The following is a 21,420-nucleotide window of genomic DNA, read 5'->3' on the forward strand; positions in this document are numbered from 1 at the left end:
TATGTTTCCCTTATGGAAAAGAAGCCACACTGGATTTGATGTGTTTACTTCTGAGTAAAGATTAAAAAAAATTGCATTGCCCACACTTCTATCTTTACAATTCTTACCTTCAGTTGCATATACCCTGAGAAGATTCAACAAGTCAATGGATTAGTGTTTGAATATGCCCAATTCAACAAGTGTGTATAGTCAAGGCTATGGTCTTCCCAGTTGCAATGTATGGCAGTGAAAGCTGGACCATAAAAAAGGCTGAGCGCCAAAGAATTGAGGACTTTGAACTGTGGTGCTGGAGAAGACTCCTGCGAGTCCCTTGGACTGCAAGGCGATCAAACCGGTCACTCCTAGAGATCAAACCTGACTGCTCTTTAGAAGGCCAGATCCTGAAGCTAAAACTCAAATACTTTGGCCACCTAATGAGAAGGAAGGACTCACTGGAGAAGAGCCTAATGCTGGGAAAGATTGAGGGCAATAGAAGAAAGGGACGACAGAGAATGAGGTGGCTGGATGGAGTTACTGAAGCAGTAGGCGTGAGCTTAAATGGACTCCAGAAGATGGTAGAGGACAGGAAGGCCTGGAGGAACGTTGTCCATAGGGTCGCGATGGGTCAGACACGACTTCGCAGCTAACAACAACAACAAATGCCCAATTCACAAACTGAAATCATGGAGACAGTGGAACAGGAAATGGAATCAGAATTGGAATTAATAAAGTAAAATGCATATGTATATATCACAAATCTATCTATCTACCTATCCTTTTTATTTCTTGCAAGGTTTGGGAAAGTTCTGAATGCCATCTGTACTGGGCAAGGGTAAATTTGTACAGGTAATCCTCAACTTACAGCCATTTGTTTAGCAACTGGTCAGTTACAATGGCACTGAAAAAAATGACTTACAACTGGTCCTTACACTTACGACTGTGGTAGCATTCCCATGGTCACATGATCAAAATCCGGGCACTTGACATCTGGCATGTATTTAAGTGATGCTGGATTCACTTAATTTTCATTGTTTCAGAAAAGGAAACAGTGATTTGATGTTGCATGAGCGCCGCAGAGAATATTTCAGCCCCAGGGGGCAATATAGTAAAATGCAGAGACCAAGATGATCGCTTCAGAGGAAAATTTAGGGAATGGCTTGCAAATAGCTATAATAGAGAAACTGTATGCCTTTCTCTGTTGGTACGTGATTACAACATAAACATATCCTGGCAATTTTCTTTTTTTTCTGCCGGTCCCCGTGAAGCCCTCTATGTCATCTGCAGCCCAGAAGTGACGCAGATCATACTTAGCTAAAAGTAAAGGTAAAGGTTCCCCCGCACATGCGTGCTAGTCGTTTCTGACTCTAGGGGCCGGTGCTCATCTCCGTTTCAAAGCCGAAGAGCCAGCGCTTGTCCGAGGACGTCTCCGTGGTCATGTGGCCGGCATGACTAGATGCCAAAGGCACACGGAACGCTGTTACCTTCCCACCGGAGTGGTCCCTATTTTTCTACTTGCATTTTTACGTGCTTTCGAACTGCTAGGTTGCCAGAAGCTGGGACAAGTAACAGGCGCTCACTCTGCTACGCGGCACTCGGGATTCGACCCGCCAAACTGCCGACCTTCCGATCGACAAGTTCAGCATCCTAACCCACTGAGCCACCGCGTCCCTTATACTTAGCTATACCAGTATTATTGCAACATCATCCAAGGACAGCTTCGAGTATATAAAATCTCTTTTATCACCCATTAGATGATAAGAGCCATGGTGGCACAGTGGTTAAAGGTAAAGGTTCCCCCGCACATGCGTGCTAGTCGTTTCTGACTCTAGGGGCCGGTGCTCATCTCCATTTCAAAGCCAAAGAGCCAGCGCTTGTCCGAGGATGTCTCCGTGGTCATGTGGCCGGCATGACTGGATGCCAAAGGCGCACGGAACGCTGTTACCTTCCCACCATAGTGGTCCCTATTTTTCTACTTGCATTTTTACGTGCTTTCGAACTGCTAGGTTGGCAGAAGCTGGGATGAGTAACAGGCACTCACTCTGTTACACGGCACTTGGGATTCGACCCGCCAAACTGCCGACCTTCCGATCGACAAGCTCAGCATCCTAACCCACTGAGCCATCGCATCCCTTATGGCACAGTGGTTAAGAGTGCAGTACTGCAGGCTAATTCTGCTGACTGCCGATTGCCAGCAGTTCGATTCTCACTGGCTCAAAGTTGACTCAGCCTTCCATTCTTCCAAGGTCAGTAATTGTTGGTGGCAATATGCTGATTCTATAAACTGCTTCAAGAGGGCTGTGAAGCGGTATATAAGTCTAAGTGCTATTGCTACTACCTTGGAGGGAAGTCAGGTCACTGCGTCATCTCGAAAGAGAAATAATAAAGGTATAATATAGTTCTTTGCTAAGTCAAGGATCGCTAGATAACACTGTAACCCAGCAATGGAATAAAGCCTGTTGGGATAAAGAACTTGAACAGATACAAGAGGAACACACATAACATCTGCAGTATAATTTTATTTCCAGAAATATTTTCAATTTAAAAACAAAAAGTTGCATTTCAATCTTGAAACCAGCAAGACTGATAAATTCATCCCCATGGCAACGTGGCGCTTCCCACCAAACATAAGACATATTAAGAATGCTGATTCTTCTTTCAAGCTGAGCTTTAAAGACAGATAGAATATGTGTTTGTACATTTATTAAGCACCAAACCCCAGCTAGTTTAATGGGGTTACTCTCAAAATCAGCATTCATAGGATTGCATTCCATATACAGAGAAATTGCTTTATAATAAGAATTACTTAATGCAGTATATGAAGCATGAATTGTGCTTTGTAACAATTTGAGGAAACAGAGTTCCAATGTCTATGTTTACCATGATTTCAGAACTATGCTGGATAGTCTCATTTGTTTTCTGATTTTGAAAAGTCACTTTTTATAGATACAACTAGGTTCTGGATAACACAGAATGTTGGTAACAATATAAAGTCTGATCAGTTACATCGAGCTAATATTTTAATAAGTCCTAATAAAACTTTCTATTAATATAACATTGTCCTCACCCCAGAAAGCTTTTTCGGTAGATTACCTGATGCTAACATTATAATTGTAAAATTACTACAAGCCAACATTATAAGCAGCTTGGTTATTGAGTTTTTCTAATGGTACTGATTCTGCTACAAAACTTAATTATTGACAATTTAGAATAGTCATACTTTTGATCTTTTCCTACTCTTGGAACATTTCCTAGCAAGTATTTGTTACTACAGAATTCATCTTTCTGCTGGCAAAAAACAACAACACCCTGCTATGTATCCAGCTTATTTTAAGCTGGATATCAACATTAAAGCTACCGTAAAACATGTTAGAGAACGGAGCAAATTTTTTTAGTCAAGCCATTATTAATTTTGAGAGCATAGATCATCCTGCTGAAGACCATAAACTAGAGTTAAGAGTTACAAACGTATCTGGGAAGATTTTGTAATTTATATGCATGGAAAATCTGAATATTTATGGAGTGTACATTGAACAAAAATGTTTCAAAAACCAGGCTTTCATTTCAATAAAATTCCAGTCAAGATACATTGGGTACAAAGACATATCCAACAGAGATATTTTATTCATTTAACTGGATGGAAAATAAGCTTTGGAGCAGAACCAAAGCTGGCAAAATAAATAATACTTTAGCTATGACACAATTTAGATATGAGTTATACAAATGTTTTTGGTGGCAATAACTTAGTTGTCTAGTCATGTGTCTAGCAGCTAAATATAGTATCAGCAGGACCACTTTCCAAGCAATTGGGGACTCTAGGAGAATAACCAATGGATCGAGTTCATGAGAAACATTTCATTTAAATAACTTGAGTGCTGTGCCCCAAATTACTGAAATAACCTATGGAGAATTGTAGAAATATCTTCACTGAACAGTAGCCTATCATTATTGATGTGTACGGTGATGAATAATGACTTATTATCAAACATTATATTTATGTCAACTAGATATTATAGCCATCTAAGAAAATACAAGGAATCCTACAATTCTTACAATGAATTTTATACATTTAAATGAAAATCAGCTCCCACTGAATTCAATAGGAGTTACTTCCTTATAAATGGACTGTTGGGGAAACGATGGAATGGAACATTCTCAAGAAAAGCATAGACAGAAAAACAAAATTAAAAAAGATATATTTATACAAGTTCAAAGACAGCAGAACAAAGCGAAAGTTTGGTCCAAATAATATACAAAATTTCTACAAAGGATATGAATAGATTTTCATTATCTTTGCAAACTCCTCTACGAAGAGGTCGTATTTTTTTCTTCTGTAACACAAAGTCCTTTACAAAGAAAACATATGATTATAGCAGTTTAATTCCAGAATATCATGTACCAATCCAGGGTATCAAAATAAATAGAGCAACTCACTTGTTAAATTTTATATGAATTAAGTAATTTCTTTAATCAGTTATTAGACGCAGTCTAAACATTCAAATATTGTTTGGTGATTACAAAATCATATGGAAGGTGACACTAGCACCTTCTGGCCAGTTTATTTATCAGGAAAACCATGAGGTTTTACTAGACAACATCCTTCAGGCTAGAAATGTACAATCAGATGCTTTGCATGCAAGTAGAAGCCTAGCATATCAGAAATTACTCTAGATTTCTCTTCGATATTCTAGATATAAAAAGCACTGTTTCAGAAGTGATTAACTTAAACATGCAATTGATTATATACCTATAATCTGAATTGGTAACATCCAGATTATTATTTTTTTCTTTTCATGGAAAAAGTGAGCTCCTGCGCAGTATAAATACTATTCTCATTTAAATGGGTTCCAAGTGGGTTTAATTAACAATATTTAATTAAAAATTAAATAGCCTGCCAATTGGTAAAAATGACAAGGCAGTTCTCTCTAGTTACAACAGTAGTCAGTCTACAAGAAACAGGTTGCTTTTTCAGCTACTCCTTGATTCTACTGCAGTGTTTCTCAAACTTGGCAACTTTAAGATGTGGACTTCATTTCCCAGAATCCCCTAGTCAGCAGACTGACTGGGGGATTTTGAGAGGTGAAGTCCGCAGGGCTTTTTTTTCTCATAGAACGCTCAGAACGGAGTTCCGGCACCTTTTTTGGATGGAACCTTGTAGGGTAGGCAAGGCGGGTTGTATGACATGTGTGAGTTCCGGCACCTTTTTCTTTTACAAAAAAAGCATGGAAGTCCGCATATCTTAAAGTGCTAACACTGATCTATTGATTGCACAGACAACCCTTTGTTGGAAAGAAACACTGGCTGGTATCCATTCATGTAAGGGAGAGGCTTTTTTGCCAACATTTTCTCTCCCTCCCACCCTCCACTGAGTAGGTGCTTATTTTTTACTACATCTCACAACATTACTGGTGCTCACCAATTCTGCAGAAGCGATTTAGGGAACCATGGAAAAAGATAAAAGAAAACGTAGGATAAAACATTTCATATACTGTATTCGGAAACTGTCCCAATTATGGGAGCATGGAAAAATTAAAATTCTGTGAGTCTCCTCTATGAAGTGGCATACACTTTTATCCTGCCTTTCCTGCATCATCTGAGGGGCTTCATCCTTTGTAGTTACTCTGGCTGTATGTACAGTTTCAGATAAGCTTTTGTACATAATCCTTTAAGACAGTGTCTCTCAACCCTGGCAACTTTAAAACATGCTTTTGGGAAAATTCTGGAGGAAGTCTACATGTCTTAAAATTGCCAGGTTTGAGAAATACTGCTTTAGGAGAAAAACAAAGGGATTCTTTGAAGTATATACATATATTACATTGGAATGCATAATATGACATACAAATATATAAGATGTTTGCTACTACTTGCAACCCAGAATGTGCATTTGGACTGCACTGAGATTGCTAATGTAAAGTAGCTCGAACAATGAATGAGAGTATGGTCATTTCAGGAGAAAACAAGGTTAATGATAAGATACTAACATATTTTAAATGTCTTTAAATCATACACCATTAAAGAATCATGATTCAAAAATCTCCTTAAAAGAATGAAGTTTCATCAGCCTCTGCTACAAGCAGAATGCACGTTACTTGCATTATAATCAAAAAATCCAAACCATATTTATTAGTTTTTTTAAAAAAAAAATCCACCTTTTTACTTTATAAGTAACTCAAGGTGGCAAACATACATAATAATCCTTTGTCCTGACCTCAATGGCAAAAATTCTACCAAATCTGCAGGCGTGCCTTTAATAACTTGCCATTCATCTAGTAGCCATAAATAACAAAGAATTCTATACACAAGTGGATTGTACATTTTTCCATTTCTCTTTCACAAATCCATTCTTGATACTATATTGGAAGGAGATGAAGAGAACTATGCCTCTAGCTCTACATTGCTAGGCCTCTTGCTTGGCAGAAACTATTTAAAAAAAATAAAAGAATCTGCTCATTACCTACTGCCTATATTAAATGAAAATAATAATAAGCAGCAGCAGAACTCAATATGAATGAAGGCCAGCATCAACTGAAGAACTGGCAACTGTGACTTCACATTGTTGTGAACAGATAATAATCTGTCAATTGCAAAAGGCAGCTTTCCTCAGCTTATATCTTGCGACAATACATCTAACACCATCAAACATCCACATCTGCCTATCCCAGGTCCTTGGGAAGGAATTGATAGGTGGACAAAAATATAAATCCAGTCTGAACATCTGGCTGACTGTGCGACAGACCATAATAATAATAGCCAGCTTTTTTATCCTGGCCTAAGAGAAGGAGCATCTAGCTTAGAAACATAGCAGAGAAAACCTTTAGCAAGTTAATCTACTTATCTTTTGTGGACTTATTTTCAAGGCCAAATTAAAGTCATCAAACTGCATTGTCTAATTATTACTATACAATATCCACAGAATCCATTCATAACAAAAGAAAGCAAATATTAGCCAAAAATCTTTCACTGTCCTAGGATGAAATAATTTAAAATAAACACATTAACTGAAAAGAAATCTATCCAAAATTAAAATTTGACCAGAAAAATAAAGTTTAAAAACATTTATTAACATGCCAGAAATGCTTGTCTGTATGTTGCCTTTTTTCCTTCATGTTCTTGCAGTGTTGACTTAAATTAACTGCTCAGGTAAGTTGCTTGTAAGGTGATTCAGGTTTGTGATTCTTTTCTATTCCTCTTGCAAAGAGTTTAATTAATTGGCAGTGAACTCTGAAAATGTAAGAAATGGTAAAATCTTCACATGATAAAATTCTATCCATTTTATCAATCTGCCAGTCACTAATAAGAACAAAAGTCTCTCAATTATTCACTGTACGAAGCTATTCACAATGGCAATTTGAGATAGCAAATACAGCTATGTTTTGTGTTTTTTCCTAGTATATTTTTTATTTGGAGAAATGCCATAATAAATAAATGGAATATAGTCCAAATTAAGACCTCTTCACATATATCGGTGTGTCTCTTATTAGCTTTTAGATTGTCTGGATTGTTTATAGCATCTCAAGTCCAAGTAACATATATATTGGATTCAGGTATAAGTCAGATATAGAATTTTTTGGGATTTGGCCTAGAATTTGTAAATAATAATATACATTTTAGCATATTATTTGAACCAAACCAATGGATGCAGATTGCTCCCAACCCCAATTTTAAGATCAGTAACTCTTACTAGTCTTGTATTCTGTGAATTTATCTAATCCCCTTTCAAAATTATTTACGTCAGTAATGGTCAACAGATTCTGTAGTAATGAATTCCACAGGACTAATTAGGTATTGTTTAACCATGTTTGGCTGAACAAACCATCATATACTCTTTTTATCATGTACTTAGAAATGTGTCCGGGAAGATGATTTTTAAAAAAAAAACATGAAAAAATATTCTCCCTTCCTGAGAACTATTACTGGAGGCAATAAACAATCTAAAGTTCTGCTTAATAAAACCTGCTGACATTTTTTTTAGGTGAGAGGATTAAAACCTTTTTTTTATTAGGAGTGCAAAACGATGCAAATGTAAAAGACACCAGATCTCTACCTGCAGTGGAAGTACCCTGTCAATTTTAAAGCCCCTCTTAGGGAAAGAACTAATATGTGAATTGCACTCTTAATCTCTTTATATTCGTAGATTCATTTTTTTAAAAAAAAGAAAGTCACTCACTTGACTTCAATAGTTGAACAATCCAGAGTCTCCCCATCACAATTCCAGGTACTGCTGGGAGGGAGGCAGCAGCAAACTGGGTGGTCTCTACAGAACTGACCAAAGTGTTTTTTCCGCATACCCTGGTCATCATTGTCACCATCATCAAAATGCTTTGATGTAAAACGAAACTTTTTAATCCGATAAACCTCTACAAAGCTGAAGTCAAACTGCAGAGAAATTGTAGGAAGCAAATTACAGCCTTCAAAAATTGTCAAAAGACATGTCAGTCTTAGACTTTTTTTTTGTCTAAATAGCACTTAACTAAATTTTGTTTAAAAATGACAGCGCTACAATGTAAAATACAGTTAGGCATACTCAGACATACAATAGCCTTAAGCACATCTAAGTCTAGATTCTGATAATTGTGCTATAAAATTCAATTTTTCTGAACCTTTTCTTTGCCAGTAGAATAAACCATACACTGCATACAAAACTATTTCTATGAATGAAGGTGAAATGTTTGCATTTGCTACAATTTTCATCTGAGCTACATTAAACTGATTCAATGCCACTAGAGTAGTACAAGCAATTCCCATGTTAAGGAATGACTGGAAGAAATCCCTAGATATGAAAGAGCTACCTGTTACAAAATGGTAGATGGTTCACCTGTTACAGTATTTTAAATGTTGGACACCTGACCAACAATGTGATACAACACAAAATGGCAGATGGCATTCTCCTCTCTTGCGTTGATGAACTGCTGAAGCTGCGCAATACTTACATCAGCATTATTGAAAAAGTGCATGTTCTTTTAGTGCAGTATACAGGCTGTTTTCAACAGTTCACAAAAGCACTATGTGGCTTCAGTAATCCGTTGGCTCCAGGAAGGGGAATGCCATCTGCCATTTTGAATCAGATCACTTTGCCTGCAGGAAAAGTGAGGGATTGAATTCCAGCAGGTTCTCAAGATGGTGAGAAATGAAATTCCAGTGTATTCTCCTTGCTGGAAGTCTGTTTCTCACATAACTCATGCTGTAAGGCAGGGGTGTCAAACTCAATTTCATTGAGGGCCGCATCAGCATTGCGGTTGCCCTCAGGGGGCCAGGTGGGTATGGCCAGGGTGGGTGTGGCCTACTGGGTGGGCGTGGCTAGAGTGCGTATGGCCTACTGGGTGGGCATGGCCAGCTCTACATCGTTCATATCAAGGCTTCCTATGGGGGCCGGGCAGGAGTGGGACAGATCTGAGGGTCTCTGGCAGAAGGAGGGTCTCTGGGCCAGGGCCAAGGCAGTGGGGGCCGTTCCCTCACTGTTTCCAGGATGGCTTCGCGGGCCACATGAAACCACTTCGCGGGCCGGATCCGGCCCCCGGGCCTTGTGTTTGACATGTCTGCTGTAAGGCATAAAACCTAAAGTTGTAAATTTAAAATTTTACAAAAAGCTTTGTAAATGTTGTTGCTCCTTCCTGATATGAAGAAGTGCAAGTACAGTAACCTGTTCCAACGTAAATACAAATTTGGGTTAAAGGCAGAATTAAGGAATGGAAGTGTTCGTACTCTGCGGACTACCTGTACAACAGATATGTTACATAAAGGTAACTTTTATATCTGCTTCTCCTTCAACTCTATGAATATTATACCCCATTTACAGATGAAAAACTGTGCAATACTGTCTAATGCACGCATGTCAAACTCACGACGTCATGTGATGCCGCATGACGTATTGGGGCTTTTTCCCCATTGCCGGCAATGGGGTGGGTGCAGTTTTGGCGTGATGCATCCGGCCCATGGGCCGGCAGTTTGACATGCCTGGTCTAATGCTATCCAGAGAACATTATGTAAAGAGAGATATAATTGTAAAATAAAACAACTAGGTTATTAGGCATAGCTGCAGGGAGGGCAAAGAATTAAATGTTGAAATGTTACCTCTTACACATTTGTGGGCAGCATTACAACACAAGTATGAAAGGGTGTAACTTGTATCATGGCATTACAATGCATGATTCATCACTTTGCATGTTTCATGCAAACTCAGAATATATTAAGGGCCCTGTTGGTTTTACTATTAGCTGGTTAATCATCCCGGCTGATGTTTGTACTTATTTATTTTGTGGATGTTTTTACTGTTTCAATGATTTGTAATTGTTTTGTTTTATAATTTTAGAATTATAAACTGCCCAGAGTCACTTGGTTCAGTTGGTTGGCTATAAAAAATTGAATGAATGAATAAATACATAAAATATAGCCCCATCCATGGAGTGGTAAGGACTAAGCAGCGTCAGTGAAAATAACCAATCGATTAAGTCTCCCTCCTTCTGAGAAGGACACTTAACTGGAGGGTGATGGGATGAAGCATCCTCTGAGCTGTACGTTCTAGAAAGTCTAGATTTTATCCATACTTCTTGTAAGTTATGCAACTGTTCTGTTCTGGGTTTCACCAGAAGACTATTAATCTACATCCGATTGCGCCACCGTTCCAATTGTGAAGATATACCGTTACAGAGCAAAATACGCACCTGATCATGCTGGTTTGTATGCCTTAAGAGGTATCTTAGAAAATTTAATCGGGAACATTTACGAACTAGAATGAGGTCTGCAGAGCCATCCGCCAGGTGAGCAGCTGGTGAAAGGCCTTTAGGACTGCGTGGACAGGCACAGCTAATGTTTACAGCATTGATGGCTAGAAACTTCCCTCTAATAACTTTCCATTCTCCTTCCTCATCCCCTGAAAGAGATATATTTGCATGTTGTTCTTGCTATTCTCTGGATTCTGAGCGATGTTTTAAGACATGCTTGACTCCACAAAGGGTGAAGTCATGGATGGCAATTTTCCCAACCTTACATCTCCCAGACGTATCAGGAACGGTAGGTAAAGGTAAAGGTAAAGGTAAAGGTTCCCCCGCACATGCGTGCTAGTCGTTTTCGACTCTAGGGGCCGGTGCTCATCTCCGTTTCATAGCCTGAAGAGCCAGCGCTTGTCCGAGGACGTCTCCGTGGTCATGTGGCCGGCATGACTAGACGCCAAAGGCGCACGGAACGCTGTTACCTTCCCACCGTAGTGGTCCCTATTTTTCTACTTGCATTTTTACGTGCTTTCAAACTGCTAGGTGGGCAGAAGCTGGGACGAGTAACAGGCGCTCACTCTGCTACGCGGCACTCGGGATTCGACCCGCCAAACTGCCGACCTTCCGATCGACAAGCTCAGCGTCCTAACCCACTGAGCCACCGCGTCCCTTCAGGAACGGTAACTGAGGTTTTAATCAAACTGAGTTTTACGACTGCTTTTCCTTCAAAACAAGTGATTTTTGCAAAAAAAAAAATATTATTATTTTTAAAAAGGCAGCGTTAATATAATGCATAACTCAACCCAAGGTCCCTGGCAAAACAGGACTTCAGAGAATCACCTGCACTGTTAACTAGAATCCAAGTTTGGATATTTGTGCTGATTTCTTCTCAAAAGCTCTAAAATTACTGATCAATCCCTAAGTCTCATATAGATCGTCCTCCACTTACAACCCTAATTGGGACCAGAATCTCGGTTGAGTGAAGCAGTCATTACGTGAGACACCACATGATCACTGCTCTCAAGAATCGCAATCCCAGTTCTCCTAGTTGCAGTTGTTAAATGACCACGTAGGTTGTTAAGCGCAGCACAGGACGGGCTGCCTGGGCTTCCTGAACACATGGGCTGCAGAGAGGACCTGGGTGTTCTACGACATCTGAAAGGCCTGGGTCCCTCTTCTTGACCAACTTGGGAGAACAGTCACAAGAATGACAGTGTTTGCTAACATTTGGCCAGATTTGAGGTCCCTTCCTCAAGTGCACTGGGAGATTTTGGAGGGAAAATGCCTTGGCATGCTGTAAGAAAAAAACTTTGGAAGTGAAAGTGCAAGCAAACCGCAGCTTTCTGAAAGGCTCAGAATGCTGGCCATCACTAGCATCTCTTTTTTTTTTTTTTGCCAGATTTGAGGTCATTCTGCCAACTTGTGGAAGGAATTTCTTCTCTCTGCATGGCAAAGAGGGGAAATCCCTTGGTGTGCTGGGGGAACAGACCTCAAATCCAATATCCCCTCCACTGGCAACCTTCCCTGTTGATTTCTTCATTGACATTTTGGGGAAGCCAGCAGAGAATGTTGCAAATGGTGATCCTATGCTGCAGATTGTAAATGCAAGCAGCTTTTTGGTCATGTGACCAGAAGGTCCAGTCCAACATCTTACAATGCCTGGATGTGATTTAACAGGCCCAAAACAGTTGGTAAATGACTGGTTGTACGTTGCGGATTATCTGTATTTCTTTACTGCTTTTTATATCTATAATCTGTCTTCCAGGAGTTCAAGGCAGCCTACACTGCCCTTTTTCTTCTAGTATAGTCCAGATGGCTGGACTGTTTTTCTTATCATGCCCAACCAATTGTGGTAATGTACAGAGGAGACAAGACTTGAAGTTTTACAAAGGCTACTTGCTATCCCTAATTCAGGGACATTTAATATTTTACGCTTCCCGTATCCCAAACATTTCCATTAGATTTTCCCCCCCAATATTGGCATGGACCTGAAATAGAATTTAAATCAAGAAGAATACTCAGTCTGGCCAGTTCTTGTACTTCAATTGAAATGAGAAATCTTTGATGGCATGGAGTGAAGTATAATCAAGCTGTTTCTTGAAGAGCTGAAAACTGGAAATCTACTTGATAATATCAACAGTAAAGGAACAAGCAGTCAAGAAATATGCCATGGGCTAGTAGAATAGCCATGAAGACCTCAGAAGAGTTATTCTGACGCTGTGATGTGTCTACACTTACAAAGATCGGAATAGTGCAAGCAATGGTTTTCCATTGTGACAGTCTACGGCAGGGGTCCCCAACCCCCAGTCCGTGGACCGGTACCAGGCCGCGGCATGCTAGCAACCAGTCTGCACAAACAAGCAAAGCCCCATCCGCGGGATGCAGGCAGCACACAAAACCACACCCCCTCCGGTCCGTGGAAATAACCTCTCTCCACGTAACTGGTCCCTGGTACCCAAAAGGTTGGGGACCTCTGGTCTTAAGGAACCAAAAGTTGGACTTCGAAGAAGTAGGATAGAAAGTGGTTTTTACACCAAGAAAAATACAGATTTCAGCATTACTTTAACTCCAAAGTTGGTAATTGAATACACTGCATTTACCATAGTTTCATAAACTGTACCAACTGCAGCATCTGTTATAAATCAGCATTTATACTGAGTGATAATAAATCTGAAAAAGCCTGTCTGATTATAAACTCCTCTGAATTTTCCCTGGGTTTCTATAGCAGTTAAATTCATTCTTTTCTTGTTCTGACTTGGAACCTGTCTTTATACTTGTCTTGCAAATAAAAGAGGTATTAGAAACTAACTGAGCAAATCTAACCATTAACAAGCAAGGTTCTACAAACTTCAAAGTTACTTTTAATCTCCTTTTCCGTTTTCTTCTGCTGTTTCTCCAGCTGTAGTTTACTTTGCTTGCAAATCCGGCACCTAAACAACAAAAGTAACAACTTCAATATTGAAAATATATCATAGGTATTAAAAAATAATTTAATTTAATTTATCAACAGGACAGCCTGCGGCTCACTGAGTTTTTGTTTCAGAGCTATTTCCTTAGAAGATTTCTCAGTGCTTTCAATGATGGCAGAGCTTCTAAGGTACTGCCTTCATTGAAAAAGCTGTTAAAAATTCAGGGAGAGATGTATTTGTCTCAAAAAAAGTCCACGTTGAACTCTACAGCACAGTCAGTTAGGAGTCAGAGGCAATGTTTTGTGTTATGTCATAAAAGGTTTTGTAAAATTTTCCAGATGAGTTCTAGGCGCCACGTGAGTTACCTTGGTTCAAAATATCTTTCTCTACGGTGCACTGTTTTATCCAATTAACGATTACACACAGACAAGCATGAGAATTTTACTAATACATACGTAAAGGTAAAGGTAAAAGGTAAAGGTTCCCCTGCACATACATGCTAGTCGTTTCCAACTCTAGGGGCTGGTGCTCATCTCCATTTCAAAGCCGAAGAGCCAGTGCTTGTCTGAGGACGTCTCCGTGGGCACGTGGCCGGCATGACTAGACGCCAAAGGCGCACGGAACGCTGTTACCTTCCCACCGTAGTGGTCCCTATTTTTCTCCTTGCATTTTTACGTGCTTTTGAACTGCTAGGTTGGCAGAAGCTGGGACGAGTAACAGGCGCTCACTCTGCTATGCGGCACTCGGGATTCGATCCACCAAACTGCCGACCTTCTGATCGACAAGCTCAGCGTCTTAACCCACTGAGCCACCGCGTCCATACATACATACATGCATACACCTAAACACACACATATATATTCACACACGTGTATATGTATATAAATGAATGACTTCTCTGCAGACAAAATGGATTTAACAGGACACCATTCATTTTGCTGCATGATACTGTGTCGTAAGTAGCATTTCAAATGTAATCTAGATAAGCAGAAAATTTCATGCCTGATGATTTGGAATCGTTTTTGTGAATCCTTGGCATGATTAACTCAACTTCTTTTTTTACATTCTTAAAATTTAGCCAAATCAGCAAATGTATTCCTGTCTTTCTACTCAACAGGCACTTGAAGTGAACTGAATGATTTAGCCTACCCAGTTCTGCAGGGCTTTTTATCTCTTGGAGAGCCCATGGCATGTGCTGCTGGTAAAAGAGATACTGTTCCCTCATAGTAATGATGCGAGAGGAAAGTCTTCAAACCTTGGAAGGGGAGAAAAAAAATGGAAGAAAGCATTAATTCTTGCTTTGTCTTCTACCTATTCTCCCACAGAGCTGGAAGAGAACAATTATTTTACATCTGCTCATTATTCTGTGGATGTTTCCTACTACTTGCTCTCTCAGGGCCCCAAATAAGCACTTTTTACACGCAACCTCTTGGCATTGTCTACATCAGGGGTGTCAAACTGGCAGCCCACAGGCTGGATGCGTCACGTGTAGGCCACGCTCACCCCGGCTCCACAAAGGCAAAAACGTTGTGATACGTCACGAGACGTAATCTACATGTTCCCTTTACATAAAGGCCACTATTTGTGGGTTATATTTCCACCTCTGCACTCGCTATTAGTGTGGTTATCCACTGGACTCTTTTCCCTAGAGAGTCATTCTCTAGAGCAGAGGTCCCCAACCTTTTGGGCACTAGGACCGGTTCCATGGAGAGAGGTTTTTCTGTGGACCAGGGCGTGTATGGTTTTGTGTGCTGTCTCCATCCCACGGATGGGGCTTTACTTGTTTGTGTGGACCAGTTGCTGGCAAGCCGCAGCCCGGTACTGGTCCACGGACCGGGGGTTGGAATCCCTGCTCTAGAGTCATATCTATGACTTTTTTCTTAGTAAATCTCCTTTATGTACCATCTAAATGTGCTCTGTAGACTTTCCTGACTTGGAGACTCAATGATTCAGAAAGAAATGCCTGCCATGTCTTCCATGCCCTGATTATTCAGACATAGAACAGATATCAAGTGCAACAGAGGAGTGACCTGATCAACCAGTACCAATCATAAGAACACATGATTTCCTTAACTAGACTGTTGAATGCAGGTATCACTCTAAGAAATAAACTATGGCTTGTTAACTGCTTTGGCTAAATTTACAAAATATGGTAAGATAAATACAAAACTAGCATTGTGTCGCCTAGAGCTATAGATGATCTGCATCAAACTAACATTCACTGCTTAAGCCACAAATGGCTGGGTTTAGGACAGAAAACTTTAAAACTAAATCTAGGGTCAAGTCAACCCTCCATTAGGGAAAGTTGGCCCATCCTATCTCACCAGGTTGTTGATGGGGGGGGGGAATTGTGCTAGTTACTACTCAGAGCTCCTGAAGAAAAAGTGGGATAAAGAAAAAAATTCAAAAAGTTCAAAATTGTTAAGATTTATATCTCATTTTTTCTCCCAGGTGGTATACATGATGAATTGCCTTCATTTTTCTCCACAATAAGATCACAGTAGGAGATATCAATAGAAGGGAAGAAGTAGGTTATGAAGGAACCATAACGGCACACTGGTTAGAATGCTGTACTGCAGGGTAACTCTGCCCACTGCCAGGAGTTCGATCCTGACTTGCTCAAGAGGGACTCAGCCTTCTATCCTTCTGAAGTTGGTAAATTGAAAACCCAGGTTGTTGGGGGCAATATGCTGACACTGTAAAACGCACAGAGAGTGCTGTAAAGCACTATGGGGCAGTGTACTATATAAGTCTAAATGCTATTGCTATGTTAAGAGAATGGCTTATTCAAGGTCAACTAGTGATTCTACACTACTAGAAGGCTTGGACCGAGGTCTCTACAGTTCTAGTCCAAATCACTATCTACAAGATAACATGAGAACAATGATTTAATTAAATGTATTGCAATTTTAATAGGAAAGATTTTAAAAATGGCGGGGGAGGGGAAATCTGTTGGCTACTTGTCATAAAAGATAGATGCAGAAGAGATACAAGATGTTACCTGAGAAGTCATATCTGGCAGGGCCCATCCAACGTTTCTGTTCACTGTCTTTTAATACATCTCCATAAAAACCATATCCCAATAGCGATACGCAGTATTTCAGAAATGTATTATTGCGATGTACTGAACAAACGTCCAGAGGTTGATTATCACCTATTAACAAGAGGTATTTCATTACCGAGTCACTGTAAAACTGTCTTATATTATAAGATATTATTCATATATAAAATATTGTAAAATATAAAAAAGTTGTCTTATTTTTAAAATAAGACAGTCTGCAAAAAACCCTCCTATTTTCTTTATGTCTATAGAAATTATCAAAGAGATCTAAGCTAGAATTAAAGAGAAATGTCAAGACAGTGAGAACAACTGATCAGTGGAATGGCTTGCTTCCAGAAGTTGTAGGTACTCCATCACTGGAGGTTTTCAAGAAGACAATGGATAAGCATTTGCCCAGAATGGTATAAGGTCTCCTGCTTGACCAGGAGGGTGGACTAGAAGACCTCCAAAGTTCCTTCCAATCCTTTTATTCTAAGTTCTAGTTATAGTGAGAAGCATTACAATGCTCCTGTGCTAGGATAATGACCACTCTATCCTATTTATGACTAAAATGGAATGAAGGAGGAAAATACACACAGCCTGAAAATATATCCTGGCAAACCAGGATACCTGGAATAGTGATTGTGCAGAAGTGATAGTTGTGTGCAACCAACTATTAATCAGCTAGAAGTTGCTCACCTACAAGGGCAAAAAATAACCTCAATAAGGAATGCATAACACAATGCTTTTATAGAACAAATGATACTAACGTTGTAGTGTCTATCATCTGTGCTTTTGAGTCATAGGTGGCTTATAAACTGAAGTGGTTCCTCAGTATAACTTTCTGCCAGCAGAATGATTTCATGGTCATGTCCAACTGCCACATCTTCTATGCCACCACTGTATCATAAATTTTAGTGGAATAGCAAGGCTCCTGCAAAATCCTCAGCTGGCATTAGTGACATCTTAATAGTCAGCAACTCTATTTTGGTTTTGCATTTGATTTTTTTTCCCCATTTGCCAATAGTAGTAACGATACTGGTAAGCTTCTTAAGAGTGTTTAAAATTGTGTCAATGAGCCCGAAAGAAAACTAATACTTACCCACAATGATATGTAATGCAGATGTTACTGGATCATTGATGCCAACTGTTGCATAGCATATACAATCGGTCGAACCTGGAAAATAAGTGAACTTTACACTGTCTGTAATTCAAAAGCATTATGAAGACAAAAATCATCTTAACTGAGGATTAAGTTGCCAAAGAGAGCTGCAGATTTCAGTTGTTTTGTCAGTTGTGTGGCTTCGGGGAACTACCAGATTATGCTGCTAGTGACCTTGGGAGACGGAACAAGAAATGCTATGGAGGGAATGGTCATCGAATGGAGTACATCATGGGCATCAAACTTGCCGCGTCATGTGATGTGTCGTGACGTATCGTGACTTTTTTCGCATTGCCGAAGCTGGGCCTCCGCATGATGCAACCGGCCCGCGGGCCGGCAATTTGACACCCCTGAAGTGCATGGTCCTCAGCTATATAATGAGCAGTGAAAGAGGCTCAGGAGATTTATTCCTTGCTTCTCGGGATATTAAGGGGAAGGTGGGAGATTTATACTTTCAGATTTGCAAGATTCTGTTAATGTAACTTTACAATAAAGTAGAACTAGCTCATCTGGCTGCAGTTCCAGGCTGGTTTAACTGGGAAGGCTAACAAAGTGGTACTCTTTGCCAAGACTGGAGCAAAATAACTATCCTTAATATGTACTCTAAACAAAAAAAAAAGATTTGTCAGATAGACAAATAAAAATATAAATAAAAAGTGAAGAATAAGTGTTTAAAAAAGTAAAAAGATAGACTAAGCCAACTATATTTTTGGTTACTTTTTACACAACAGTGACCGCAAGAGAATTAACATCAAGGCAGAGTCAACTAATTCCAGTGGAATACATCAACAGCACAGGCTGTCAGACCACCAGAAAGCACAGGGTTAATTGGATTGACTGTTGATTTGAACACTGACCCCCTTCTAACAGAAACTATAATTCACAATGGATTCTAAGCAACAGAGGTACATTTTCAGGCAGAAAATAAAGAGCAGGGGAAATCGATTTTCTGAAAAAAGCGTCTTTCTTCCAATCCTTTAGAAAGGTACGTATATTCTTGAAACCAGATTGAAATCTAGTGCTCAACTGTAAAATAAGAGCAGCCAGAGATTAAAAAATAAACTCCCTTGAAAATGACGTAGAAACTACAATTAAGCCAAGACAGTGCTGGGATGGAATACCATATTTGGCTGCAAAAATTCAGCCGATGGCTAGTTGGCAGCAAAAGATACAGAAGGCTCTATCTCTTTGCTGGCAAGGAGAGTGGGATTTTTGCAGCCCAGATAGACTGCCCTAGCATTAGGCCCTGGTTTGCTTTCCCCTTCCATGTAAATGCTCTTTTGAAGATTTAAAGTTCTTCAAAATTTAAAGTTTTTTCTTCACCTGTGCCTTCACGCATAATAATGACAAGCCTCTGTAACACAGTCTGAAATACAGCAGATGGCTGTTGGGAATGCAATGGAAAATTGGGAATGCTCTAGCTATGAAAAAATATACATCTAAAATTTATACTGAAGAGTCAGTGTTTCCAAACTTTTTAATCCTCCTTAAATAGTTTTAATGGACTCCAGAAGATGGTAGAGGACAGGAAGGCCTGGAGGAACGTTGTCCATAGGGTCGCGATGAATCGGACACGACTTCGCAGCTAACAACAACAACAAATAGTTTTAAATTGTGGTGGATACGTATTTCTTCCCGCTGACTCCTCTCTATATTGTGGTCTTTTTAATTTGTTTTTATCGTAAGTTTAATTTTGTTGTGAGTTGCCCTAGGAATTTCCTGTTGATCCCATCTATGAGTAACTAAGTAATTCTCTGCCCACTATGCAAAGAGGTTTAGGACATAGGCAAATAAGTCATATGCTTGTTGACTAAATAAGGATACATTTATAAGGTGATTTCTCATACTGACCTGCCAATGGTTTGCATTGGATGAGTTACTCAGGTTAGTCCAAGGATAAGCATATTTCTTTCAATTATATATGAACAATGTTTTTAGTTATCTGAACTGAATGTAACTAAAGCAAAAGCTCAGAATGCCAATTTATAACAAAACCATGCTCTATACTGTACACCTTTCTTTCTTAGACTTTTTATACCGTGCTATACTGCTAATTAGCATAGTTTGGATATGCTACTAAAGTCTCATGTGAGTTAGAGGCTAAAATTTGTTGTAAAAATGGACAATTCCATAAAAAGATTTTAAGGATGCTGACAAATCATAAATCGTGTTTCTCGTTGGATTCATCCAATCAATAAGCTTAGATTGAACTTATAGAAGCTGAGAACACTGCCTTTCCATTCATTTTCATTTTCAAATTTTACCTTCACAATATGCATATGTGAACAGGTTTAAATAAATATTAGGCAATCTAAGCAAAGCCTATAGTTTTAGGCAAGATCCAGTATCTGTTGAGGCTCCTAGTTAACCATTATGCTGTTCCACATACCGGTATATAATACTACTTTTTCATTTTGGTCCAAGGTGGTAAATACATGATAATAATGTACAGTAGAAGTTCACTATGTTGCAGTTCTTACCAGCAGGAATTATGCCAATCCTGAGACTGCACTGGACTAATTTTGCTTTGGGATTATTTTGATCTATGCCCGAATCCTTCTGAGATCTTCCAATTAGACCATGTATCACTTCACTGAACATTCCGTCCCCACCAACACAAACAACACTGCCGGAAAACACACAAATTAAAACTCACACTGACAGTCAATACATAAATGCACCAAAGGACCCAATATGAAAATAATACAATTTTATTAAAAGTTATCTTTATGCTACACTATTTAGTCCCTCCCCATGAGGAAATGCGTATTATTACTTGAAACAATTATTGAATGCATATTTAAAACAATTAAGTTAATGAGGCTGTGACAGGCATTTTTAATTACTATTTTGGATATTTAAAAGTAATATTTTCTTGTTTCTCCTGCTCCTGCATTAATGTCTTGTTATGAAAAGGGGTTATTGTTCTATCAATGGTAAATTTCATCCACATTATTGTCATTCATAAATACTTATCTTTCATAATCACTAGAGCCTACTGCTCTTCTCTCCAACTCTGTGGTTTGTCTCTAATAGCAAAAGCTACTCAAGATGTAAGTGCAGATGGGAAAACATGTCAACTGTCTATTCCCATGGGCAATATGGAAGCCTTGTAACGAGAGTAGTTCAGTGGGCAGATCTTTCCCATATATCTGATACTTTGTACCTCTTATGATTGGATATTGTGGCTAGACCCCAATTTTCCCATGATTGGTTCATATATCAATTACTACCCCAGCTTAATATGCCTACCCATAGAAAAACCTCTTTCCTTGGCAAGGGTACTTACAAGATATCTTCCCCAAGGGGCCATCTCACATGGACAGATACTACTGTATCTGTAGTAAGTATGATTAGAACCATCTATTTATATAGGGATACTTTAAGGATTATATTGATTCCATGGATGGAGGTCCACTGAGAAATGTAATAGTATGATAAGAGGATATATAAAAATATTTAAAAAGTGTTCAATTTGTGGACTTATTTGTGAGTTGTGATCACCAGAATCAATAGATCCAAGGCATGCATCCCTTTGTCATTCAGTAACATGCTTCTTTATATTACAGTTGGTCTGAGTAGCTGCCATGGCTCTTAAATTCTGATGCTTGGCTTACTATAATG

General features: G+C 39.2%; 1 protein-coding gene across 1 annotated transcript in view; it reads right to left on the bottom strand.

Moving 5' to 3' along the window:
• Positions 1-2,477: 2,477 nt before the first annotated feature.
• CERK (ceramide kinase) overlaps positions 2,478-21,420 on the bottom strand; it is a 44,674-nt gene continuing 25,731 nt past the window's right edge. Inside the window, exons 6-13 of the mRNA XM_081330934.1 lie at positions 20,277-20,422; positions 17,737-17,811; positions 16,596-16,748; positions 14,744-14,849; positions 13,545-13,615; positions 10,638-10,846; positions 8,144-8,352; positions 2,478-7,197 (exon numbers count right to left, since the gene is read on the bottom strand). Coding sequence (XP_081187060.1) covers positions 7,113-7,197; positions 8,144-8,352; positions 10,638-10,846; positions 13,545-13,615; positions 14,744-14,849; positions 16,596-16,748; positions 17,737-17,811; positions 20,277-20,422 — 1,054 coding nt within the window. The 3' untranslated portion in view covers positions 2,478-7,112. The remainder of the gene's footprint in view (positions 7,198-8,143; positions 8,353-10,637; positions 10,847-13,544; positions 13,616-14,743; positions 14,850-16,595; positions 16,749-17,736; positions 17,812-20,276; positions 20,423-21,420) is intronic.

The sequence above is a fragment of the Vipera berus genome, assembly GCF_964194415.1.
Source record: "Vipera berus genome assembly, chromosome: 6".
Lineage (NCBI taxonomy): Eukaryota > Metazoa > Chordata > Lepidosauria > Squamata > Viperidae > Vipera > Vipera berus.